Source organism: Neocloeon triangulifer, unplaced genomic scaffold (genome assembly GCF_031216515.1).
Source record: "Neocloeon triangulifer isolate White Clay Creek 2 clone unplaced genomic scaffold, ASM3121651v1 ptg000012l, whole genome shotgun sequence".
NCBI classification, from domain to species: domain Eukaryota; kingdom Metazoa; phylum Arthropoda; class Insecta; order Ephemeroptera; family Baetidae; genus Neocloeon; species Neocloeon triangulifer.
Window position 1 is genome coordinate 2,242,933 of NW_026775554.1, and position 27,769 is coordinate 2,270,701.

The 27,769-nt window shown below is 39.2% G+C and overlaps 2 protein-coding genes across 4 annotated transcripts; one reads left to right on the top strand and one right to left on the bottom strand.

Moving 5' to 3' along the window:
* Positions 1–1,813: 1,813 nt before the first annotated feature.
* LOC132198257 (uncharacterized) lies at positions 1,814–22,371 on the top strand. 3 transcript variants are annotated; one of them, XM_059622187.1, is made up of 23 exons: positions 1,814–2,077; positions 3,273–3,386; positions 3,769–8,812; positions 8,937–9,081; positions 9,140–9,167; positions 15,400–15,509; positions 15,595–15,653; positions 15,732–15,799; positions 15,916–16,228; positions 16,288–16,468; positions 16,522–16,653; positions 16,701–16,921; positions 16,975–17,393; positions 17,468–18,001; positions 18,550–18,708; positions 18,768–18,950; positions 19,023–19,277; positions 19,790–19,935; positions 20,544–20,820; positions 21,242–21,334; positions 21,507–21,621; positions 21,899–22,054; positions 22,157–22,371. In XM_059622187.1, exons 1-23 carry the CDS (start codon positions 2,060–2,062, stop codon positions 22,210–22,212), a joined length of 8,826 nt encoding a protein of 2,941 aa, XP_059478170.1. In that variant the 5' UTR covers positions 1,814–2,059; the 3' UTR covers positions 22,213–22,371. The 3 variants fall into 3 exon arrangements, with proteins under 3 accessions (XP_059478170.1, XP_059478172.1, XP_059478171.1); XM_059622189.1 differs by lacking the exon at positions 3,273–3,386 and having other exon boundaries at positions 17,468–18,002; positions 18,548–18,708; XM_059622188.1 differs by lacking the exon at positions 21,242–21,334 and having other exon boundaries at positions 1,816–2,077; positions 17,468–18,002; positions 18,548–18,708.
* LOC132198260 (uncharacterized) lies at positions 21,898–27,596 on the bottom strand. The gene is made up of 5 exons (XM_059622192.1): positions 27,430–27,596; positions 25,739–25,821; positions 23,671–24,076; positions 23,149–23,433; positions 21,898–22,999 (listed from the first exon to the last, which is right to left on the bottom strand). The coding sequence occupies exons 1-5, from the start codon at positions 27,508–27,510 to the stop codon at positions 22,454–22,456; spliced, it is 1,401 nt and encodes a 466-aa protein (XP_059478175.1). The 5' UTR covers positions 27,511–27,596; the 3' UTR covers positions 21,898–22,453.
* Positions 27,597–27,769: the final 173 nt, after the last annotated feature.

Here is a 27,769-nt window from a genome sequence, read left to right on the forward strand (position 1 = left end):
AGAAACTTATACTTTTGCAAAAAAAAAAAAATAAATAAAATAAAATACAGCAAGATTAATTTTGATAATAATTTTTTGTCTACATCAATATTGGTTTGTAGGCGTCTGTCAGAAAAACTGAAGCCATTGGGAGAATTGAATTTTTGTAATTTGACTTTGTTTCTTATGGAAATTTTCCAAAATATTTTTTTTATCTCAAAATTGGCAAAAATTTCTCCGAATCACGTTCCTATCACCCTAATTAAGATGGAAAGGTTAAGTAAATAGGTCAAGCGACGTATAAAAAAAATACATCGATTTTACGGGAAAATGTTGAGTTTTAATTACAGTGTAAATATAAAAAAAAATCCTCGTGAAATTAAAATTTTAAATTTTTCATGCTCAAATTTGAAAACGTTTTGAAAAGATTTATTAAATTTTATGAAAATTATCAAACCTATAAAAAGAATATGGACTTTCAAAAGAAACTAAATGCTTACAAGATATAAAATGTATAAAACACAGATCTGACAATGAAATGTAATGAAAATTTTAATTTGACGGAACTGACAGATTGTGTTGGATTGTAGCATGATTCAATGTGGGAATTATATATTTGAAACAGGAAATGGGCATATCCGGCGTTTCCTTTTCTAATCTCATTTTCCAAAAAAAAATTCAGATTTTTGGACATTTTTATGTAAAAAATTTCCACTAAAATTCCTGTTTTTTCATACATAATTATAATTTTTTTACTTTAACTTTTGGAATTGTAATTTAATAAGAATGGAAACAAAAATATGGAAATGCAGAATAATTAACTAATAATTAAACGGTATGCACGTATTCTTGAAAACAATAACAAATAAAACATAAATTATTCATGAATAAGGAAAATAACGTCTCCCCTCTTATAATGTGCGCTACATAAAGAGATCCGCTTCAAGGGAGGGTGAAACGTGCGTAAGTAACAACCAATGACATCAAGCCCGTTTAGTGGAAAGTCAATGAACCCATGAAACAAATTTCCAATTCCTCTTTAAAAACATGAGGGTGAGAACTAAATTTTAACCTTATTTACTACAAAAATTTTTAGATTTGTTGAACTTTAAAATTTTCTTTCGGTGTTGCGTCCGAGTCCCAATTGGTGGCACCGGCCGTCCGTACTTCTCCGAGCAGGAGCCCTCTGGAGGCGTCTCGGCGCAGCTCTTGGGACTGTCCACCCTCGGCCAAAGTCCCCCAATTCACTTGAGGACACGTTGCCGCCCACAAGCGCGGCGGACGGCGCGACTGCGCGCGGCCCCGAGATATTTTTAAATTATATGAATGCCGGGTGCTAAAAGCAAAAAGCCTGCTAATTTTGTCAGAAAATGCGTTTGTCCGAGCGTTGTTTTCTCGAAAGTTAATTCGGTCCGACGTCGACGTGCACTTTAAGCGCAAACAACCAATGTGCAGAATGCGCCGCGACCCCGGCGTGCAGCTGGGCCGCGATTCGAATGCAAATTATTGGGCGCATCCGACCCTCAATAATTTGATCGGCCGGCGAAAGTTGCTTGAACTTTAAAACTTTTCTGTACAGTGGCGGCACCGAATTGCGGCCCGTGACGCACACGCCGCGCTGCATTTATTATTTTCTCCACGGGGCGCGTAAACAGGCGCGCACGCGAAAATACAAAAATAAAAAAGATTCGGCAAGGCCGGGGGCGCAAAATAATATAAACATTAAAAAAGCACGTATAGATCTTCATTGGAGGGAGGGGGATTGGATAGTAGCGCCGACAAAGCGGCTTCGGCTGTTTTATTTTAATGTAAGATGAGGCTGAAAATAGGCAAAGGCCCTCTACACACGGCAGCATCACATGTGGCTGGATCGGCGGAAAGAGCAAAGCTCGGTGGCGGCGGCGGCTTTGCCTTCCGCGGCGCATAATATGCCGAGAGATTGCTCATCCGGAAATCGGTGCTGCTCCGACTGACGAGCGAAAAGCGGTGCGTTTGTCCTCTTGTCCGGCGGTGCATTCGACTGGCCCAATAGCTGATACAGAAAAAAAAAATACAACGTGAGCGGTGCTGAAAAATAGCCATGAGTGACAGAAGCTACGTAAGTTGAAAAGCGTTTGCGACTGAGTGTGCCGAGTTTATTTAGCTGTGAGAGCGTTATTTGCTTTAGAACCTCTGTGTACCCAAAACACACTCAAAAACTGAAAATTTAAAAACATTTCACATAAATTTCTAACTCCAGTAAACATTGTCCGCTTATGAAAACTATTAGAACTAGGACACCGGTTTAAACTTTCCTCCTCTATCCTTGAGCTAGTTTGCAAAAATATCGCGAATCTGAAAAAAATAATATATTAAAATTACACTACAGATGTGATTTCAAAGCTGCTGATGTTGTTTTTTCCATCCAATTTTCCTATAGTATTGATAAAAAAATGTTTTTCAATCCCCTCGGCTCTCTTTTTTATTAAAGCCGCCGGCGCTGGGCGCGTTCAGGTGAAAATTTAGCAGCCGATTCTTGCACACACACACGCCGAGCCACGGTCGATCGATCTAATTGGCTTGATTGCAAAACCTGAAGTGCGCACCGAAATACGCTCAAAGTAAACAACGACATTTTCACACTTTGCTGTTATTTTCATTTAAAAACTAAGCATTTTACTTTGGTTCTAAAAACGGAAGAAATTGTTATTTACTGAGGCTTTTTAAATAATCTTCAAGTTTTTCTTGGCGTCATCGCAATAAGTAGGGGCCGCTGAAGCTCTTTTACCTCAAGTATAGTGAACACATGTTCCTTTAAAAATACATACACTCCATTTTGGTCTGGCTAGGTTTTTTTTATGGACAGACGAGCTACTTAGATTCAAGATAGGACATTTAATAAACTTTTTAAATACACGCTAGACAATTTTTTAAAACCAATATGTTCAATTTATCTTCCTTATTTACTTTTCTTTCTGTGAAGTCTGTGACGTAAATTTGCATGAACCTCGTCTTTGGTTCATATTTTCATATTCATTATTTTATTTTCACCTTCATATTATCAGCCCCCGATTGTCTTTGGCTGCATGAAACCCAGTTTTTGAGGGAGAAATTTTTATTTCAGTTAAATTTTTTGGATTTAGTTTTCCCTTGAAATTTTTCATTTTACATTTATCAATTTTCCGTAGATAAAATATTCAATGATAATTTTGTATCTCTATGATTCATTCCTAAATAAAAAGAGACTGAAAAATCATATTTACTGAGATTGGAAAAACTTCTGAAACACCGCGACTGCCGCCCAAATTTTTCAGGTGCCATGGGCACGCAAGGTGGAGGACAACAATCAACTTCAAGGCAATACCAATAACGCAGCAACGCCAAATGAGACTCCTCCCGAGGCTTCGGATGATAAAACTGAATCCGCGGTACTTTAAAGAAAATTTCACATCATTTCAGTTTCAATTTCCCTCAACCCCGCATAAAAATAATAAAATCCAGCAGATATCTTAATATTATTATTATTTCATTTTATTTTCTATTTCTAATTTCTTGGAATAAACATGAATTATTATAATTTTTTTATAATTATTTTTAAAATTATTAAAGAAAGGAACTTTTCCCGCATTAAAACTAAGCTAGCAAAATTCCTTTTCCATTATTATCATTCCTTTTCCCACATAAATTCACTAACTTGATCTAAACAAACATAAAAATTAATGCATTTTAATTCATGCACATTAATTTTTAAAAAGCAGCAGTATTAAATAATATTAATTCAAAATATTTATTTTTTAACGACTTTTCTAGGAACGCTTGTCCAGCCGGTATGGAGCTTATTCCTCCGATTTCAGTTCCTATAGACCTTCTAATTATAAGCCGAATATCAGCACATCCTCCTACACCCCCACAAGCAGAGAGCGGTCTGTGTCGAGAGATCAGTACGGATCAACTTCCGCATCAAAAGCTCCCTCTTCGTATAGAACCTTTGGCAGGTCTGCGAGCACTTTGACCGAAAAAGACTTGCCCGAATCAGATGTGTTTAAGAGACAATCCTCGTACGGCGGATTTAGCTACTTAGGCGCCGGGCCGCACAAAACAATCGGGCCTTCGTCCTTTCTAGACAGAAGCCGCCCTTTGGCTTCGTCAGCTTTGAACAAGTTTTCAACGGCGCCCTCCTCGCTCTCGCGGCCGTACACTTCCTCGACGGAAAATGTTGAAGCGGAAAGCAGCTCTACTAGCGGCAGATACACGTACAGGACTCGGCCACAACCTCTTTTGAAAAAATTAGACATTCCACCTCCGAGCTCAACCTCCAAACCGGAATCACCAGCCGCTCTCTCACCTGGCATCCAGTCGAAACCATTCACTGAAAATTTACCTGAGAAAATAATCCCAGCACCTGAGGAAGAAAAAATTATTACTTACATAAATGTCACCACCAGAGGCACCTCACCTAGCCTCCCAAGTGGTTATATTCCAAGAACAAGGCGATATGAGTTGTCTCGCGAAATAATGAAGGATGTGCGAAAGCCGCCAAAAGTTCCCACCGCCGATTCAAGCACTCAAACTGATTCTGCCACTCAACCTGACAGCCCAGAAAAATTGTCTCGATCTTCTAGATTTACTTCAACCCCTTGGACGGCTTATGCTTCTACGGGTTCGACTTTTACACCAACAGGCTTGCGGTACGTTTCAAAATTTGAGCCTGCTAAAACCTATTCTCCGAGCTACAATAGATATGACAGGGAGAGTTCAGTCTCCAGCAAGTCTTACTTAAGTCCAAGAACTAGCTCGCTTGAAAACTCAAATAAACCAACTCCTGTGGCTAGAACTTTGTCAAACAAATCTGACGACGATCCCACCTCAAAATCTTACCGGCCTTTGTTCAGTTTGAGCACGAGAGCGTCTGCTAGTCCTGCCAGAAGGACTTCACCTGCAAAAACTGCAGCAAAAAAGTCACCCTCTCCTGAAAAGCAAGCAGTGCCTCGTGGGAGATCAACTCCTGAAAAACAGAATAATTCTAAATTTAATTTAAATAATTCAACAGACTGTGATCAAAATCAGCGTCAAGCAAAAATTTCTCCGAGGGAAAAGACGCCTGTCAGATCTGTGACTCCGGCTAAAAATAAGTCACCATCGCCAGAAAAGGCAATTAAGAGAGTTCAATCACCGGAAGTAAAAACTGCACTTCCTATTAGTTATTCAAGATTAAATTCACAAGTCTCGGCAAAAAAATCATTATCACCTGAAAAGGCAATTATGAGAGAGAAAACACCGGAAATAAAAACTGCACCTCCTCTTAATTATACAAAATTAAACTCGCCAGTAATGCAAAAAAAGTCACCATCACCGGAAAAGCCTTGCAGCAGTGGTAGTAAAGGGGTTGCTCAAATAAATAAAAAAGCAATTGAAAGAGAGCCGTCAGTTGAGAAACGCCAAGTTTCAGTTCGAAGGGGGTCAAATAGTTCTCCTTCTCCATCTTTATTAAGGCGATCGTCATCACAAAAAACTCCAACGAAAAAATCACCTTCACCTGAAAAATCACCTACCCCTGAAAAATCAACTTCAGAGAAAAGCAAAAGAGAACAGAATGAATTATTTAGAGAAGCGGAAACATTAAACATTTCAAATAGAATGCCTTCCGAAAGGACTTCGCCAACAAAGTTAATTGCTCCGCCAAGGTCGCCAAGAAAATTGTCCCCTGAAAAAGTTCCTTCAAGAGCACATTCCTTTTCAAAATCCCCAGAAAAGTCTGTCTCAAATTTGAGCCTAAATCGCAATTCAACGTCACCTGAAAAAAGAGTTAACAGTCCTAGCATAATTGGAATGAAAAAGCAAAAATCTCCACCTACACTTCTGAATAGTTCATCTTCCAGCAATATGAAATTAGCAATGGAAATTTACTCACCGAACTTGGAGCAGCCACAACCAACAAGCAAAAAGCCGCCAGTCTCTCCATCGAAATCGGAGCATAAACTTTCAAGTGCTTCTTCCACGAAAAGCAATAAAAGATCAATAAAAACGTCCCTTTCTCTGAATGCTCTGAAGCAAAAAATTACAAAGGAAAAGAAATTTTCTCCGAGTGAAAACTGTCAATCAGGGCAGCAAAGATCGGCCTCCGAAGGTAAAATTCCATCAGAAAATAACTTAAAACCGGCTCCTCTCCAACACGCTCTCGCATTTCCATCTTTGCATTCGCTCGATAGTTCGAAAATTTGCAAAGCTTCGTCTAAAAGTGATATTTCTTCAAAAGAGCCAATGTCACGAACCGCCTCAACTGGGGAAATTCCTATTGTCTCTCTACCCAGAATTCCAACTGACCCTCGTTTAGCAAACGCAGCACATCTAGCGCGACCTAAATCTGTTACTCAATTTATTAGAATAAGCAGATCTTCAAGTAATTGTGAAAGTTCAACAGAAAGTAGCACTGAAAGTAGCGAAGAATCTGAACACGATCCTCCGAAACCACTTAACAATAGCAAAGGAAACATCAGTGGCAGTAAACCCGATTTAGCCGCGCTTGCAAGAAGTCAAAGCGGGCTCAAGCCCCTTTCTCGGAACGTTTCAGGCACCTCTGAAGAGCCATCAACAAACTTGCCTGCAGACGAGTCACCGATTTCTCCACAAATCAAATCTAAAGAAAATGGTTCAAAAAATGCAGCGTCCTTCCTTATGCGCGCTTTAGCTCCTATGACGAATCTTTTCTTTCCAAAAAGTAAAGAAGAAAAATCGCACAATAATTCTGAAAGTGACAGAATGGACACGTCTCAGTCAATATCCGAACTGCCACTGGATAGAACTGAAAATGATGCAGGTTCTGAATTGAATGTGACCACTGCTGATGACCAAATACTAGACAACGAGCAAAGTTTGAGCCAGCCCAAAGTGCCTATGCGATCAAAGTCTCAATGCATAGATTGGTGGTTAGATGAAAATGAGAAAAACCAGGAGGATAAGGCTGAAGGTGAAGGTGGGCAGGGAAAAGTTAGACCAGTGTCTAGTGGTTTCAAGCCTAATTGGCTGGGTAGCATTGAAAATTTGGCACCTCCGAAAAGCCCTACTGACGATTCTAGTGATAAACTTCCAGTGAGGAAAGTTTTCCAATCATCTTCAGGTGTCAACACACTGTCTTGGTGCTTGGACACTCCTGAGGACATTTCAGATACCAGCTCAGAAGAAAGTGAAAGTGAGGAATCTAGTGAAGAATCTGGAGAGGAGCAGGATAAGCCGAAACTCAATGAGCTCAAGCGATCTAACGTATTTCATATCAAGCAAGATGCCTCCGGTGTTAAAGTTTTGGCACTTGACTGCAAACTGAAAGAAGAACTTGCACGTGTTGATAGTACAATGTCAATAAGCAGTGGTTCTAAGGAAAACTTTAGCAATTCCAAGCACCAGTCGCAAATTTTACAAGACAGTTCGTGGTGGATGCAATGGAATTCAGAATTTCCAGATGCAGTTTTAAAATCGCAGTCTCACAAGTCAGTGCTTGACGATGACCATTCTCCTCAAATTATAGAAGAGCAACCACTGCAATGCAGTTTTAAAGTGCAGTGGGTTCAAGATTCTGAATCTAATCCACCTCTTCAACAATCAACTAGTTCAAAATCCGTCACTTCAGAGTGGGCCAGAAAATATAAAATTAAGCATTCGGGCAGCAGATCTAAAGTAAAAAGAAACAATAGTGACGTTGTCATTTCAAAATCTAAGAACAGCGAATTGCTCTCTGGAAAAAGTCCAGACTTGCTTTCGCCAGGAAAAGTAACAAACAGTCAAAGTGGAGATCAACTCTGGCCAGCACATGGAATGGAAAAATTGCTCGGTTCTTCAGGTCGTGTTCCGAGCAGAAGCAGCTCTGTCAGGTCGGTCAGGTCAAAAGATGGCTCAGAGAGGCGATTTAAAATTCGCCACATAGAAAGTGGTGAAAAGGCCTGGTGGATGATGAGCAACGAAAATGTGCCTGAGGGCATTCCAAGGGCTGAAAGTATCACGTTTAACTTGGAAAAAAGTGGAAGCAGAAGTCGAGCTTCACAGGTGAGCATAAACACGGTGGGTAGCAGTGAAGGTGGTGTGAAAAGGTCAGCAAGCACAAGACTGCGAAATATCAAGCGAATAGAATCCGGAGAGCGAGCTTGGTGGATGGTCGACGACGAAGATGCAGTTCCTGAAGGAATCACTCGTCTCCCAAGTGACCAATGTTTAATTGAAGAGCCTCAAGTGGACGGAAGTGAGGCGGTCGCTTCAACAGAATCTGAAAGTGGCCTAAAAAGATCAGTTAGCATTACTTCCAAGCTAAAAAGCCTCAAGAGAATTGAGTCAGGGGAGCGACCTTGGTGGTTGGAAGAAAATCCTGATAGTGTGCCTGAAGGGGTCACTTGCCTCACTCCGAGTGACAGGTCTGAAGAAGAAGAAGAGGCAGAAGAGGCTGATAAACCAAATTGGGGTTTGAGGGAGGCCAATGCAAATGATATGGCCTGGTGGACTGACAAAAGTGCAACAGAGGCTCCCAAAGGTGAGCAAACTTCCTCCAGTGAGTCTGACGAAGATTCAGAGGATGACGATGACGAGCTAGAGGAACTCGAAGCGAAACTTCGGTCACCCAGGATTTCCACCCTTGGAGATCGAACTAGCCCTGATGGCTTGGAAATGCCAGTAAGTCTGGCTGGTTGCTGGCAAAATCTTCACGAAGGAGACTCTTCAGGTGAGGACGACTGGCTTGGCGTTAAAGTCTTCATAGGCGACACCACCAATATTGACGACCTTCTTGGCGAGGAGCGGCCGCAGGTCTCGGGAGCGTCCGAGGCAGAATCCAAAGCCGAAGTTGTTTCTGAGGAGAGTAAAGAAAAAGAAGGTTAGTTTATTTAATATTCAGTCATTTTTTATCGTAATTGATGCGAGTAATTATTATTATTTTTTTCTTAAATGATAAAAAGAACTTTATTTAATAAATTGAATTTTTTTTCTTTATTTAATAGAAATTAAAGTGGCGACCAAATCGTCTAGCGAAGATGGAAGTAGCGATGAAAGTGATGACGCAGAGCAAGTCTCAAAAGATTCTGACAGTGTTAGTCTGGAAGAGAAATTACGAGAACAGCCGGCTGAAACTCCTGATGAAAACAAGTACTAAAAATATTTAAATCTTTCGTTTCATATATTTAATGTAATTTTTTCAAAACAGAACTGACGAATCTGCCGCAAACGACAAGGTAAGACAATTTCAGAATTTAAACAGAAAACATTTTAATTTTTGCTTGGCATCAATTTTTCTGCTTTATTTTCCATTTTTCTAATTTGCATGAAATTTTCATTGTATATTTTTTAACAAAAACACCCCATTTTGGTGGTCGTAAACAACATTTTGAAAGCCCAAAATAGTGTTTGGTTGGCATTTTCAATGGAGCGTCAAAACACAGCCTTTAGTCGGCGCTTTACGGGCCGCGCTCAAAGCTCATTAAAATTTTGTCCTCCGACAAATTGAAAGTGTGGTGCGCTCGCGTTGTGCTCCACTCTCCCCGTCGGATCCGCTATAGTTATTATAACGCAACGCACATAGTACAAAAAAGCAAAACCGGAAACAGCTAAAGGGAACGCATTTATATATTTCACAGCAGCATCCTCGAGTCGCCTAATGTAGTGTGCGCGGCCGTAATTTATTTTTATCACAATCGATCACTTACAACTAATGGTGCAGGCCGTGCTGGGTAGCCGATGTAATGAGGACGTCGTTACTATTAATTGACACATGACGAAAAAATCTGTATTGATAAATGACAACATAAATTCTGAAATTATTGAAGATAAAGTTGTTGATTTTTTTTTAAAGAGAAAATGAAAATTTTATTTAAAGGGTGAAAGGAAACGCACTTCTTTTATCATAAATTAACTAAACAAATTTTAGATGATTTTGTTTAATAATTAAAATGAATTTGTAGAAATAAAATAATTTATAAAATTATATTTCAATATTTTAAATTACGTTTCCGCTGTTGGTTTCTTAAATAAATTTAAGTTATGAAATTTACTTTGTTAAATAAAATTTTGAATAAAACTCTAATTCTTATTTTGTACGTTTACAATTATTATTATTATTTTACTTAATAATATTTCATATATTTAATATTTTTACCAAAGGCCGCTTTTTATTTTCGCTTGGGAAAAAGTTTTCTAAAATTTCAACTGAATCGCATACAGTAAATGTAGTCGTTCAAAATTTAGCGTTGCAAGCATCTCTAGTTGAGCGTCGCGTATACGTATGTGAATCAAGTTTTTTTTTTGTATGTGCCGGCGCGGTAAGTAGCGGAACATTCAGCTTACCTTGTGGCAAGTGGCAGGCAGGCAGGCAGGCAACTCGCCTTGCGTATCATCGTATTATGCCGACGATGGCAAAAAAATTCTTGGGAAAAACAACGTCTCTCGGTTGCACCGCGAGACGAGAGCTCGAGTAAGTAAGCAGCCGGAGAGCTAGCGCACGAGGCGACCCTCTCCTTCCGCGGCTGGAGCGATCGAGTGTGTGTGTGTGTGACTTGGACTTGAGAATAGTAGTGAATTCAGTGCAAGAGCGGCGGCCGGCACGTAAACACAAGCAATCTTGTCGCGATAAATTAGTGGGGCAGCAGCAGGTGTGGGTGGGATGAGGAGAGCGCCCTGTCGACGGCAGGCACCACCATGGAGGGCGTCGCTCACAGGGTGCAGTACCTCAACGACACCGACCCCTTCGAGCAAGTCAGCAACTTCCTCGAGCCCACGAGGCCGCCGGTGTTCACCTTCAATGTCAACCTGCCGCTGATCAATCAGATCGCGGCCGTTCACAAACTGCTCGGTGCACCCCACAGGGTGAGTCAATTTGATTAATTAAAATAAAGGGTTTGATTCGCACAAAATTCGTGCACCGCTATAAATAGAAACATGTTTATTCAGCAGCACCTTTTATATTTAGTCGCCACTTGTAGCTTCCCGAGATAACGAATGTTCTAAATAATTCAAATTTTTATTTGATTTATTATTATGTAATTTCACCGTAATTTGGTTTAATTAAAAAAATAGTGCGAAACTGTAAATATAAATAGCGTGGGAGTTCCACTTTGACTCACTATTTGGCCATGTGCGCCGAGGTGAAATGTCAAGAGCTATTTTTGTATACCAGCGGACCAGACTATGGAGGATCGGGGTGAAAGATGAACGCGGTCGTCGCGCTTATGTATAAAAAAAATCGGAGACGGCCAAGAAAAATTCGAACTTTGAATAGGTTGGTTCTTTGACCTGCGTGGGAAATTTCGTACTTTTGTTCGGCCGGATAGGTGCGTACTAAAATATTCTCAGCATTGCTAACGAAATAATTGGCCGCACCTTTCGCTCCAGAAAACAACGCGAGACGTTCATGCACCTTGATTTGAATTTATTCACTCAAGGTCTCTGACTTGTTGAAATAAGCCCTTGGTTTGTTTTTTTGTTTGTCCAAATTCCTTCCGGATTGATTAGAATTTAAAATTTCAAGATTCATTTATATGGGACACATCAAAGTGCTTTAAATAAAGCAGAAGCGATCTTGAGAGATCAAGTGTGATTTGTGATCTCGGGTTCACGTACGGAGCAAATATATTCTCGCGTCGTCTTGAGGCTCATGCGCCGCAACCCAGCGAACGCCGACAGTCAGTGGCCTACTAAAGAGTGGGTGCGTTTTCAAAATATTTACGCGCAACATTCACATCGACTGCTTTCATTTCAGAATCTGCACCGAAAATCCTGATAAGATAGAAAAAAAAATGCTTTTTCAATAATTCAATAAAAAAAAATAAGGCGAAAAATGATATTTTCTTCAAATAATGTAATTATTTAAGTTTTTCAATAATAATGATGTTAATTTGTCTTCAAAGATTCATAAATGGAGATTTTTTATTGATTTATTTTTAAATCCAGTAAGATAAAATTCAATTTCAAAAATTAAAATTTATATTTTTTCATTACAAATAAATTTAAAAAAGGGAAAAAAGTAGCCAATAGAGTCTTTTTTAATATTCGCCCACTTATAAATCTGGTTTAATTTTTAATTTCTTGAAATTAGAATGTGATTTGCGCTCTATTTAACTGTTCCTAAATTAAATAATATATTAACGATTATTGAGAGGTCTTACTTAATAATTGAATTTCCACTTTTATTCTCATATAATGTTTTTAAACCACTTTTTTTTAAATGTTGAGAAAGATTCGCAACAAATAATTTGCAATAATTTTGTAATTTTTTTTATTATGACATAACTTTGGAACTTGAGAAAGTGGAAGGTGTCCTGTTGAGGAATCCCAACTGTGCAAATCAAATAGACATCACGGTGCGCGCGGCCGGGCCTCTCGTATATGTAATGCCAGCAATGCCACCGAAAAGCCATAAAAATGCATCATCGAGCGTTTGCAGCATTTCTGCTCTCCTAGCAAATAACACAGCGAATGTGTCGTCAATCGCGTCCACTCGGCCCCATTTTTATGTGACATTGAGCACATTGAAACCAAGGTGGTAAATGGAATCGCCTCTATTTGCGGAAATGCGTGTTTTATGGGTCTGGCCGCCGCTTCTCGTTACTTTCGGGCGCTCGCTTGCCGGCTGCTCCTTTGCACTTGATACTTCTTCTAATGCTCATTACATTTACCGGCTGTTATCACAAAGACGGGCTCTGCTGCATGTTGATTTTAAAGACTAGCAGCGCGCAGTGCTCGCCGGCAAAAAGGCAGCGCGCCAAGGACGAAAGGCAAAACGGGGAGACCAGGTTTATCTCTGAAAATAATTGATAAAAATCATCAAACTTTCAAAAACAACCATTTCTAAATAATGATAAAATTTTACTTCAAATTTTAGGCAAAATAATTTGAATTAAGTTAATTGTGATTCATTTATAATTGTATACAAAAAATTATTTTTTGTATATATTACTTAATTTAAATAATTATGAATATGAACTTATTAAACATACAAACAGTTAAATTTGTAATTTTGATTCTTCTTCTCAGTCTTACTTGAACATCATTATCTTGTCGGTTCACTATGCAGATCAATATAAAATTATCAGAGTTAAAAGTATATTATTTTGTGTTCCGACTCATAATTATTAGATTTATATAATATTAATTTTTATCTATAAAGTAAATTTTAAATAGAATTTCTGTTTGATCTAAATCTGTCAAAGGATTGCCTTAAATATTTTGAATTGCTAGATGGACGAGAAAAAGAAATACCTACCTTTTATAAATTTGACCACTTCTCCCTTCTTTGAATGTGGCTTTTTACAGCTAATAATTTAGAAAAGGCTATAGACGTTTCCTTTGCTTACGATATCAATTTCATCCAGATCTGAAGCGGCGAGCTAGATTTATTTCCCCTGTTCGTTTTTATTATTAAAAATTTTACTTGCTTCAATTTTGCAGAAACTATTTAGTTTTTTTTTTTTTTTGTCAAATTTATTTATATTTTATTTAAATTATTTTCAGAGCAAATGTGGTGTCCCGTCACACGGTATTGCGATCTCACAAATTGCTTTGCAAATTTATCCTCTCGGCCAGCTGCTTTGGAGCCGTGTTACACTCGCGACTTCTTTAATTCTCTCTTTTCTGCATCATGTAATTCTCCAAAGTCGTGACGCCGGCAAGGCTGTGTGCGCTTTTTTGTGTGTGTGTGTGTGTGTTACCTTTATAAATATTCCGAGCGCAGCAGTGTGTTTTTGCAAGCGCTAAACTGCACTTAAGCCGCGCTTCACAAACGTTTTGTTAGAATCGGGTTGAATAAAATAAGCACGATGAATCCCACAGATTTCGACATTGCGAGCGGCCGGCGCGCAAATTCACTCGCAGAGAGATAGCAGTGCTGCTTTTTTGCGGGCACAGTTTCAGCATCGTGATTCACCCAGTCGCGTGTGAAATTTGCGCCGTACAAGCGGCCCGCGCGGCGCTCATGAATTTCATAATCTCTCTATGTCGCCAAACATTATCATTTGTGTAAATTCGAGTGGGGCGTGCGAATAAATTCGGCGGAATCGGCGCTGCTGCCGCAAACGGCCGCGCGGCGTTCGATTCGCACACAAAGGGCTGCTAGTTAACGTGTGTGACCAATTGGCACTCCATTGCCTTTTATATGGCCAGTCGTCTGTGCGGATGTTGAAGGGAGATGCGCTTTCATGACAAAATATATAAGCAATTGTTCGCAAAGTTAAGTGAATTCCAGTGAATTTATGAAGGCAATATCATGTTTTCTGCAACGCTGGACCGCACTGGAAAATAAATTGAAGTTTTTTAGAAAAATTTAAGTAAAACAGGCGATTCTGATCGGTACAATTATTGCCAAAAATTTAATTTTATAATAAAAATGTAAATAAAGGAGACAATTATTTTTTAAATACATTAAAAAAACGGCCTGATTAATTTTAATGGTAAATTTTCTCTTCATTAGCATTAATTTGTAGATGTCAGTTCCAAGGAGACAATATAGATAAAAAAAATTAGCTCATTAGAAGAACTGAATTTTTTTAATTATTGGTTCTCATGAAAAATTGCACCAAATCACGTTCATATCACCCCAATTAAGATGGAAATTAAAATCAATAGGTCAGTTGACATAAAAAATTAATTGCACACAATCATAAGCTCCTCGTTAACGCCAAATTTTACAATTTATATTCCTCTTTTTTATTTTATCGCATGACAAAGTTGAATTTTTTTTCTAATAATTATTAATTAGTGTCAAAACTGATTCACACACATTGACACGATTTTAATAAAAGTGTTTTCATTTTGGAAGTTTTTTTACTGTCAGGCTTTCATGCCACATCACCCTAGTTTTTTTGCTCCTGTTTTCAACAATAGCAAAGAAAATAAACTTTTTCTCTTTCTGACAACGTGACGGCCGCTGTTAGTTGTTAGGGACAAAAAAAATAATCATAGCAAATTGAGTTCAGCACAGTTTGCTTCAGCGCATCTCCGTTCAAGATCTGCTCCGGCCGGCTGCGGTCGAATCTCTTTGCCTTGACCAGTAGTTGAACTACGTGCTAATTTTTTGCACTTTTATTGCCGTGTTTTGCTCGGCCGTCGCTGCCCCTGTGCGCGCATTATACGCACTAGCTGCCCTCCTACACCAACTAATAATACCTGCCTGCATGTACATTATACTTTTTCAGCAACATGACTCTAGAGTCTTGTTAAATTCAACAGAATTTGCGCATGCATGAAACTTGAATAAAGCTTGATAATAATTGCGCGACTTGTGTACTTCGCACGATGAAAATTAATACGCTTAATGCCGAGGCGTAATGACGTGCAAAAATTTAGCTTCGTTTGAAATAAATGACGCTCGCTTCACCTCTCCTGAGTCGTGAACTAAAATTTGCGCCCCTTTTTGCTTTGGCTCGCCTCTTTTTCCACTCCATTTAAACAGTATAATTTCATTTTTCTGGCAACTAGTTGGATGATGCAGCGCTTCAGATACAAAAAGACGGCGAGTTCGGCGCCTACCTTGACCTGGATGCGTCCATCAGCGAGCAGCACGAAGAGTTTGATGGGCTTAAACTTAGGTGACCGTCAGTTTAATTAAATGAAATTTCGTTTCCTGAATTATCACAAATTTACATGTTAAAATATTCATAAATTATGTTGCAGCCGAAAGAACTCAATTGTACTCAGGACTCAGCTCTCTGTTCGTGTTCACACGATAATAGGTGATTTATTTTTAAAAAAAATGTGTATGATTTTCCGGGAAAAATTAATTGCATCACGTCTGCGTTTGTATGTTACAGAAAAACTACAAAATTCAGAAGGCAGAGAATTGCAAAGGGCTCTATTTTCACTAAAGCAAATCTTTCAGGTATTTAAAATAATTATATTTAATTTTTATATAATAATTGGCAAAATTTAAAAATAGCTAATTAATCAAATTTTTTAGAAATAAAACCTAAAAACTTTCTCTTTTTTGGTATACAGGAAGACAAAGATTTGGTCCATGAATTTGTACAAAATGAGGGCCTGGCCTGTCTGGTCAAGGTTGGCTCCGAGGCTGACCAAAACTACCAGAACTATATTCTACGAGCGCTGGGACAGGTGATGCTTTACGTGGACGGCATGAACGGCGTGATGGAAAACACGGACACCGTCCAGTGGCTCTACTCACTGATTGCAAGCAAGTTCCGACTTGTGGTCAAAACCGCCCTGAAGCTCCTGCTGGTGTTCATTGAATACAAAGAATCCAACTGCAAAATTCTGGCCAGCGCCATCAGGGCCGAAGACATTCCAGCAGGTTTGATTTAGATTTTTATTTTATTGAAATTTTTAAACTTTTCCATATTTTTGTTTTAGGAGAAACGCCATGGCACAATGTGATGAGACTTTTGGGTGGTTATGACACGTCAGACACAGAGTTGCTGCTGTACGCGTGCACTCTCCTGAACAAAACCCTGAATGGTTTGACTGACCGGGGTATTTATTATGACCAAGTTGACGCGGTTGAAGCTCAGGGAATGAAGGAAATTGTCGAAAAGTAATTTTTTTGTTTAATTATTTTTCTAGTTATTTTTAAAACAAATTATTCAGGTACATGTCAAGACAGGGCACCGACCTTGACCTCCTGAGGCAGTTCAAAATTTACGAGGCTGTGCTTAGTTTTGAAGATGGGGACGAAGACGGAGAATCTGCTTCCATTATTATGATTGACGAAGCTTTAAGGTACCTTTTAAATTTTTTTGAATTTATATTAATTTTCAAAATTTCAGAAAATCACTTCGAAATCGGAAGATTTGCTCTGAAGACTCGCCAAGTATTGAACGCAAATCTCGTCGCTGGCTCAACAATTACAACAACAATCGCATCATGAACCAACAATTGATTGTGACCATTGACCCTGACGATGACGACTACACCTCCAGTTCAAGATCGTCGCCTTCCATCGGCGACTTGGAATTCATTGTTGGCAACTATGAAAATCACAACACTGGTCAGATATTTCTTTTGTTTGAGTACAATTTTCTGTGAACATGGCGTGTTTAGCTGTTCCTGACATCACGCCAGGACTGAAGAGGAGGCGTGAGCGAGCCGAGAGGCACCGCAGCCTGAGGGAGCAGCAGGAGTCGATCCTGCGCAGCCTCGGCAAAGGTGACGATGAGGTTGGCCTGAGGAAGAGTCAAAGTGGCGGCGAGCAGGACTCGGAGTCCAACCATGTCAGCCGAAGCCACAGCAGGCAGGACATCATCATGAACGCCGTCAACCAAATAGAATCCGAGCTGAAGGACAGCAACGGCGTTCCCCTCAGCAGGGAAAACACCGTCAAGGACATTACTCAGAAGCTGGCGGGCCAAATCAACGTGAGCAGTCCCACGGAGGAGCAGAAGGTGGCGCGCCTCGGGGACATGTCAGGACTGATCTCCAAGGCCATGGAAGGACTGAACAAATCAAAAGCAGAGGTTAAGGTTGGCAATCATATTTTAATTTAATTTTAATTTATAAAAAAAATTAATTAATTTTCCCTTTTTTTAATTTTCAGACTGAAGTGAAAGCAGCTCCGCCCGAGCCGAAAAAGTCAGAAGTTGATCTGCAGTGGGAGAAAATCACGGAAAACGTCGACCGACCTTTGGCCCTCTGCGACCTCGACTTCACCGACCTGAACAGTGAAGACGAGGTTGACATCCTTGCCCCCAGTGTCCATTCAAACGGCATACCGCCCCCACCGCCCCCGCTGATCGTGCCGCCCCCGGCAATGGTGCCCGCCTCCGGAATGCCACCTCCGGGCATGTTCCCGCCGCCGCCCCCAGGGTCAGCGGGTGCCCTGATGCTGTCCCCCTCCCCAGGAGGCGTGTCTGCAGACATTCCAGACGCAAATCTCTCGGAAAAGTTGGCCAAGAAGAGCAAGAAGACGGTGAAGCTGTTTTGGAAGGAGGTGCGCGACGACCCCCTGATTGTGGCCAAGCTGCAGAAAAGTGGCATCAGCCTGATTTGGGACGAGCTCAGCCCTGTGTTTGTTGACACTCAGAAACTGGAACACCTTTTCGAGTCCAGAGCAAAAGACATCACGCCCAAGGTAAGTTGAAAACTGGACGTTTAAAAAATTAATTCAAATAACTTTAAGTTTATAGATGTTTCATGTCAATAATTTGTACGTAAGCGCTTTTGCGTGCGTGCTATTTCAATAGATGTTAGGTTTCCTCATCTCATACTTTTAAGTTTTATTACCGCAAATTTTATTTTTAATCAAACTCATTGCTAATAAATCGTTTGTCTCATGGCTATCTCCGCATTGTCTGGCGCTCTTGAATGTTTAGGAGGTGAGTGACTTTTTACAATTTTTTAAATAAATTTTCAATTTTTAGTTAGATTATTTTTATAGGCTAGACATTTTTAGATGGGTTTTACGTGGACTATTTGAAATAATAGCTTATTGCGCTTTTTAACATTTGTAAAATTTTACATGTGCATATTTAATGAATTTATTGACGTCTTCTGCAGGTTAATAAATTTGTGTAAATTATTTAATTACAAGGGCATTTTTTCATAATTTTTACGCAAAAAAATTCATTCACTTCATTTTTATTATTTAAGAATGGAATTTAATTCAAAATTATAATGCAGAAACAACAAGATATGAACAAAAGCAAAGAGATCATTGTGCTGGATTCGAAGCGTTCCAACGCAATCAACATTGGCATGACGAAATTGCCGCCGCCGAGGGCGATCAAAAGTGCGATTCTAAACATGGACACAAATGTCATGAATCGCGAGGGAATCGAGGTACACAAATTATTCGACGTGAACGCCAGCTCTAATCAAAGGGTCTCTCGTATTGATAGAAACTGTTTACTATGCTGCCAACGGAGGACGAGAGGAACCGCATTCAGGAGGCGCAGGTGGCCCATCCAGATTTACCCCTCGGCAACGCCGAGCAATTCCTCCTTACTTTGGCTTCCATCACCGAACTCCCTGCCAGACTCAAACTGTGGGCCTTCAAATTGGATTACGAGAATGTTGAAAAGGCAAAGATTTTTTTATTAAAAAAAAGGCCGAAATAATAATAATAATAAAATTTACCCGTGCTTGTCGCGCAGGAAATAGCGGAGCCTGTGATGGATCTGAAGCAAGGCATGGAGATCCTCAAGTGCAACAGAACTTTCCGCTGCATCCTGAGCACCCTTTTGTCCATTGGCATTTTCCTGAACGGCGCCGAAGTCAGAGGATTCCAGATCGAGTACTTGGCCAAAGTGCCAGAGGTCAAAGACACCGTCCACAAACACTCTCTGCTGCACCACCTCTGTCACATGGTGATGGAAAAGTTCCCAGATGCAACAGATCTTTACTCTGAGGTAAATTATCATAAAAATGTTAATTTGTGGTGTTTTGAATTTAAATTTAATTTAAATTCGGCTCGGTTTCTCGAGTTGTCTATCCTGTTCTACATGTTTCTGCTGCGGGCTGCAGCATGAGCTGTGAAATCATTTTGACAAGAATTAGTACAAAAATCTTAAAAAATATTTTTACTTTGAATTTGACAATTTTTTGTGAAAAATTATTTCAAGTTACATTTTTAACTAAACAATTTTTGACAATTGAATCTGAAACTTTTGATAAAAATTGGTTTTGCGTAAAAAAAATTTAAAATATTTGTTTTTCACAAAAAATTGTTGATTTGATAGAAAATTAATTTTCAAAAGAATATTTTTTATTGTGCTAATTCTTGTCAAAATGATTGCATAGCTTGCAGCCGAAATATGAAGAAAAGCCGATTTTAAATTAAAATCACCATGAATCAATCTTCATTAGTGAAATTTTACCACAATAATATTTATTTATTTCTTAAATTAAAAAAAAAAAACAGATTGGAGCAATTAACAGAGCGTCAAAGGTGGACTTTGACGAGATAAAGCAGAATATTAAGCGCCTCGAGACTGAATGTAAAGCGTCTTGGGAGCATTTGAAATTGATTGCCAAGCACGACGGATCCAACACCAACACCAAGAGCAGGTAAATAAATATTTTCCTCCACCTAAAGTTTTAATTAAACCGAGTTACTTTGTGTGTAATCACAAAACTTTGTATTCCGGGTGCGCGCTCTCCTCTTACTTAACGCAAATAGTGCATTTTTTTTTTTTTGCTTGGCAAGTTCTATTTTCCGTGATGCGTGAAGAAGCCCATTTGCTCCTTATTGGTTTAGGATGTGTGCTTTCTCATTTCTTCCTTCTTTTTTTTATACTGATAGAGAAATAGGTCCTTTTGCATATCGCGTGTATCTGACAGCCTTTCTCGGGCTTCACAGATTTTTCTCTCTCTCTCTTGCGTGTGTCATTGTCACCGCGAGGCGGTGAAACAGAAAGGATTACGTCACAAAACGCTTTCAAGGCGATATTTGCTTTGATCGGCGTGCGCGCGCTATTTCCCCACCCACGTCATGCGGCTTTTCCGCCTCGATAAGAAAGTTTGCCGTCACAATTACGAGAGGGAAAAAATTTGATTGCCCTCGCCGCGAATCCTTAAACAAATGTCAATTTTTTTTGCTGCCTCTCTTTGAAATGCCAATAAAGTTGCGTTAGATCAATTTATGGTAATCATATTTGCTTGTTTGCTCCGCAAAGTGCTTCCAGGACGTCTGATTTCTTAACCGACTGCGCTCAGCGGATCACGGTGCTGAAGACTGTTCACCGGCGAATAATGAACCGCTACTCAAAGTTCCTACTTTGGCTGGGCACCCCGGCCAACAAAATCCATGAAACTAAACCCAACGAGTTCTGCCGCATTCTCTCCGAGTTCGCACTCGAGTACCGCACCACTAGAGAGAGGGTGATTCAGCAAATGGAGAAAAAGGCCAACCACAGGGAGCGGAACAAGACCCGGGGCAGGATGATTACAGAGGTCAGTCTTTTCCACTTGTTTTCACCCCCCAAAGAAAGACCCAAATCATGATTGATTCGGGCTTTCTGCTCGATTTAACTTGGAATTTTATTGCACATAATTTTTCACTCCCTAATGAAACTTTCTTCCTTTTATTACATGTTTCCTTTAAATAATTTAAATGTGAAAAAATTGATTATTTTTAAATGCTTAAATCTGCTATAAATTTAATACATTTATTTTATTTCCAATATTATAATTTCTCCTTCTGTGCTCAATACAAGCTTAAAACATTAAATATCCTTTAATTTGTTCCTAAACATTCATTTGTGTAGCGATTTGAGTAGAATAAAAAATAATATTAGAAGATCACAAACACACTCTCAATCACGCACACAATATGTTGTTGTGAGCCAATAGTATATAGTTTAGTTCTTCCTAGGAGGACAACGATGTTTCCCTGATAACCCGAGATCTACTCGGCCATGGATGCGGGACTGGCCGCTGGCCGCCGCTGAATGGCAACCTCAATAAAGTACTTAAAATAAGAAAATTAAAAATAAAATCTGCTTAATTTTATATCTTTTTTTTCATCATAGAAATTTTTAGATTTAAAATAAACTCTTGATTTTAAGAGAGATAAAATGTTTTAAATATGATTTTATTTAATTTTAATTTAATTGTTAATTCAATTTTCCTTGTTACAGATGAGCAAATTCCGCCCGAAGGAGGAAAGTAAGAAGGATGATCAACTGAGGCAGCTCCTAGGAAACGATTTGACGGACTCGGAGAGCGCCTGGAGAAGGCAGAGACGAGATTTTGGTAAGTCACAAAATTCTGCTTATGAAATCTATGCTTCAATTAAATCCCACAAGATAAATGTAGATTTATTTAATGTCAATTGACATATTCATTTTATTTTCCATCTTAATTTGGGGTGATATGAACGTGATTTGGTAAAATTTGTATCAATTTTGAGAATAAAAATTATAAGAAACAATAAAATTCTAAAATTTCAAAAATTCAGTTCTCCCTTAAATTTTTCTTACTATGCCTAATTAATTTTTGAATTTTGTTTTTATCGCATGTTTATTTCCAGATCGAACGCGGTCGGAGTTGGTGCAGAGCAAGGACGAGCATTACAGTGATGATGACGAGATCCTCAATAGTTTAGTGAAAACGGCGACCAAGAGTCGAGCAAACAGGGCTAATCCACGCGAGCGGAAGAGGATATTACAGGCAGATCGAAAATCCTGTAAGTATCGATCGTTTCCTTTCTCTATCTATGCAAATATAGCCCCTCGTCATCAACATTTTACGGCGTTCCTATAATAAAAAATATAAATCATGCTTACAGCGCTGCTGAACCGGTCACGTTCAACAACTAGGGGCGAGTACAGGCCCCCTCTGTAGACTGACTTATCTCTCTTTATGTCAAGCTATCTGCAGCATTGATTGATACTTTACTTCTTAAAAACTATGCAAATCTAATCAACGGATATACAATTCACGAAAACAAAGTCTATTATACAAATCTTGTTTTTTTAAATAAATTTTAACTGTATAACACGATTTTACTTTTCCCGCTAGATTTTTATTTTATTATTTTTTTCCACGCACTTTTAGCAATTTTTCCGTTTCGGGAAATTTAATATCAGGGCACTTGGATGTCGTGCAGCTGCTGCTTCTCATTAATCTTTTCGGCGTTGAGCAATTCGGAGAGTGCGGCCTGCAGATCGCCGATTGTGGGCTCGGCCTCGTGGCTCTTTTCCTCCGAGTCCGTCAGCTGCTGCTGCAGCGCCTTGAGGAATTCCTCGAGCCCGCTCAAGCTGACGTTGCCGGCGCTGCCGCGGCGCGAAATCAACGTTTCGGCGGTTTCGTCCGAAGAGAGGCCGCGCAGCACCTTGTGCAGGATGGAGTGGGTGATGGACGACGAAATGGGCTCCTCGTCGCTCAAGTCCTCCTCGGACGGCGGCGGCGTCACCATGGTTTCCTCACGCAGGTCCAGCGTGTCCTCGGTCTGCAGACTGAGCGTCTTGGTTCGGCTGAGGAAATTCGGCGGCCCTTCCATGTTCGTGCCGTCCCGGTCGAACCACGAGCCTGGAGTTTTCGGCATCGCCGCGATTTCTTCGTCACCCTCGGTCACGTCCGAGAATTTTCGCAGATCGCAAAGCTGCAGGCGCGTTGCACCCCGCTCGGCCTAAAAATCGATTGATATTAAAAAAAAAAAATTAATTTATCTCCAACATGAAAAAGAAATTAAGCTTTTAATTGGATTTTAAAATGATTTTTAGGTTAGTTTTTATTGCCCGAGCAATCCCATTGTCAGAGAAATAAAAAATAACAGACCTGGTTGCGTGAGTTGGGCGGCGATAAGAAAGCTCCCTTGTTTCCCCCTAGGGGCGCTTCTACTTCAACGTCCGCATCGTCGCAAGAAGTGATGAAGATTTTGGACGAGCTTCGTTTTAAATCCGACGGATTTTCTTCGCCTTCCTCGGGAGATTTTTCAATCGAGTGTCGCCTCGACGTGGGCAATTGAATGCCCGCCAGGTCGAGGCACGTCGGGTTCCAGTGTTCGTCATCTTCGTCCGATTCGTAAGCGTTCAGACCGGCCAAATCTATGTTGTTCTGGGCCTACGAAATGAAGATTTTTAAATTACGTTGAACTCGTAAAAATAAAAAAATTGGTCCTTCTGCACCCATTAATAAAGGGCAAAAGCCGACAAAATTTATGTATAAAAAAAAATAATTTATCAAATTAAGTAAAATTATTCTTAGTTACAAAATATGAATGCAAAATATTAAATTTTAATAGTTTTATGTTTTAAGTATCAAATAAATTGTAATAGGCAATTAATTAAATTGTTCAACCTGAAGCTCATTGAGTAGAATGTGTATAGAGCTGAAGCTCTGGTTCTTTTTCAAATACATCTCCAAGCGCTGCGCCGTCTCCTCGGGAAGGTCGATGTCCACGGGAATCGATGGCGACGACGACGAGCGCGACAGTCCGTGAACGGGCTCAGGAGCCGCCAAAGTATTAGAGGAAATAATCTTTTCAGAGGAAACGCTGCGCTTGGCTCGTTTGTTGGCGCGGCGCGGTGGCCGCGACGGCACCTCGGGCACCGACAGGCTGCTGCTTTTCCACCCTGACGTTCGGGGTGTTTTCGGCGGCGGGACCAGAGGGTGAGGCGGCGGCTGGAACTGCTGGCGAAATTCCGGGGGTGGAGGTGCGTAGTGAAGAGCAGGAGAGCCGCTCAAAAAGTAGATGGGCGGTTCTCTAAAAGTTATGAAGAAGAAAAAAATAATCAAATCATGTATAATTATTATTGAATGGTAGCACTTGAGGTGCATTTCATGAAAAATTGAAAATGGTTTCAATTTTTCATGTATAGTTATGTTAGTTTCATTCAATTGAAAACTAAACAATTTATTATAAAGAAAATTATCAAATTTATTATTTTTATTCATTATTATATATTATATTTATTTATATTATTAACCGACATATTATATATTTTATTTATGATTTATTTAAAATGTACTAATAAATTAGTATTATTTAACAGAAATATGCTATTTTTTAATATTGTTGATTTTTAATATTATATGAAGCAATCGATGCCATGTTATGCAATGCAGACTGCTGCAATACTGCAACTTTTTGAGCTTTTGAGATGTCTCGTATATTCGTTCATTTGAATTATATTACTATGAGCTGAATTCAACAAAAGAAATTGATTCAATTATTATTTCCAACCATAATTCAATCATAAAAATAAAACAAAAACTTGATATAATTTGATTTTTCAGACAAAATCCTCCCATGCTTGATTTTTTTTTTAATTCTTACAATAATTCTTACCGACTGATTTTAGCAAATATTTAACCGCATATTGAGATCTGAATTTTTCTACGGTGGTATTAATAAGTCCAAATAAGAAATGGCTCAAATTTGGAACTCATTTCCCTAACATTTGTTGCCATTTTCAGTTGATTCCTTTGCTTGGTTTTGTTCAAAAAATTGAAATGCAACAAAGGATTGAAAACGATTCAAATTTTCAGAGTGGAACTATTGTGTATTTAATGTTTCAAAAATGAAAATAATTATTCGTATCGCCCCATCGCTTCTTTACAGGGTGCCAAAATAATGTCTGAAGATCGAAAAAAAAAAATCGTAAAAATTCAGGTTTTTTTCATCTTCTAAGACTCGTAAATTTTGATTTTGAATGTAGTGCAAACAATCTTACTTAATAGTTTGTCTGAAATAGCAAGAAAAAACAAGAAATAAATGTATTTGTAATTTTATATTGTATATATTTTGTACACGACAGTGTTTAATAATTTAATAAATTTCTGATCTGAAATTTAGATTTTCGTGAAGTGAACTTTTCTTCATAGCTTTCAATTCAGAAGATGTCAAAGTATCCTAAAATAGCAACTTTTACCTGCTTCCCAGAATCTTTTATTAAATTAAACATTGAGAAAAATTGTTAATTCAGATTAATCAGATATTGAGAAAACATCAGAAGAGGTATCAGTTTTTGCCTTTTTGTATACTTTGACATCTTGGGAATCGAAAGCTGATAAGAAAATAAATCATCACCTTGTAAATTTGAAAGTTACAAAGAGTATTGAAAAACGTGGATTTTTCTTCGGACATTACCTTCAGAAGCGATGGGGCGACAAGAAATTAAAATTATTTTCATGCTTGAAATATTAACTTACAATATAATTCAACTCTGATGATCTGAATCATTTTCACTCCGTTTTCATCTGGCAAGTAAAAGAATCTCACCATAAAGCCAAAAATAGATCCCAAAAGTTAATTCAGTGCGAAAATGTTGGCTCATTTTTAACGAGTGGATTGTTAGTGTCAAATTGAAATATGATAGTGGCGCAGGTGGCGAGTGCGTTATAGAGAAATGTGCCGATTCCGTACCTGTCACTGCTGTCTAGCGAGGTCTTGCTGCGCCTGGTGGGCTGCGAAATCACCGACGCCTGTCTGCTCCTTGATCCCGGCGTCTGTCGAAAGAAAGCCGGTGAAAAAATTTATATGAAAACGATCCGTCCAGGTAGGACTATTAAGGCGCGACCGCAGCGTTTTGAGAGTGGCTCGGTCTCGCAAACCACATCAATCTCGCGCGCAGTTTTCCCTGGCGAGCGATATTCGGGGCTGCGGCCGCTGCCAACTCTCTGGCCCGGCCATATAAGCAACATGATTGCAAATCAAACAATACACACGAGACGCGCAGAATTAACAACTGATCCGATGATTCTGCGGTGGTCGTCGAGAGCCGGTCAGTTTGCGCACCTCCGAACTCCGAACGCGCGACCCTCTTTCCAAATGATAAGGCGACATTATTTTACGGTCGCAATTTTTTTTTGTCCGGAGAGAGCGGAAAAAATTTAATGAAGCTTGTCGGCCCAAAAGCCTGCGCGCCTCGTATATATATTTCCTCTTTTGATAGTTGTGATCGGTGGCTGCGGTGCACTTTGCCAAATACATACTGTGGTGGCGGCGGCGCGAAATTATGGCCAGAGAAAAAATTAACTGGCGCGGCTGCTGCTGCAGTGCACTCTCTTCCTGCACGCCTGCAGGTACTTGGATTTAATCGCTTTCATAAATTTTAGAAAATCAAATAGGGCCGCAGAAATAGTACAATTAATTTAAAAAAAATATTCTTAAAAATGATTTATTTTTTTTTCTCCTTTAAATTTAAATTTAGGTGAAAATTATTTATTTCATTTTTTGGAGTTTTTAAATTGTTCATTTTGGAAGGTTTTTTTAATTGTGTTTATTGATCTATCACAAAAACAATTACATCCATATAGGATGTAAAATTGTGATACATATATTTTTACTTTTGGGCCCAAGACTTTTAAGAGACTGCGCCTTCCAATCTAGCACACGTTTCTAGAAAATAAGTTATTTGTTAGCAGCGTTTAATAAATTTAATTTCTTCCTCAACTTGAGCTTTTTTTCAAAATCATTCCGTTCAATTAGAATTTTATTTTTTTCTTGCTTTGTATTATCTGCAAGAATGACATAATATAATTTTAATATTATTCAAATCAGAAATTTTAGAATTACATACATATATAGAAATGAATATTGACCAGCAAGAAATTCAACCGAAGGGATTTGACAATAAAAATGCTGCGGCGGAAATAATAAACGAAAAATTAGCGACAACTCAGGACATGTGCATTTGCTGAATAATAAATTATGGAAATATGAAAGAAAACCAGCAGCGCCTATTAACGACTTCTTTTGTATTTCACAACCCAACCCCATTTTCCAATTCCAAGTCGAGCGTATATTTTGAAAATCAACGCGTTCATTACAGAAATCCAGGTCAGAATACAACTCGAAAAAACGGCATTTTTTTCGCTGCTCTTGCGTTTTGCTCTTGCAATTAGAAATTCACAGTGACGAGTGCGGTGCTAATGTAGGCTGTTTACTCGCGCCTGCTTTCTTGTTAAAATTGTCCGTGTGCGACCGGCACAGCTTTTGCATAAATCATTTAATTTAATCCTGCGCTTAAAACGAGGAGAAACTTTGCAACAAATTAATTGAAGGGACAACTTTTTGCTAGCAGGAAAGTCGACCCCATATGAAAATTCTCTCACCATGACATTTTTGGCGTAATCGTAGGCCGTTATCCCGCTCGCTCTCCTCATCAAAGAGTCCTTGCAAAGGGCGCAACCCATCTTTTTTTCTCTGGATTAATTCAAATGCAGGCTACGGAGATGCGAACCGACCTCCCTCGGCCGTTGCTCGTTTGCTTGGTGTGAAGTGGCACCGCTCGGACAATATTATTCCGTCGCGGTCACCTGACCAATTATCACTGCGATCTCAAAAAGTTTGTTTTGATATGGTGACCCTGCTTCAGGCAGGAGCTCTCCAAATAAAATTGAGCACACGATACGATAGTACAAATAAATAATATTACAAATCTCAGTTATTTTG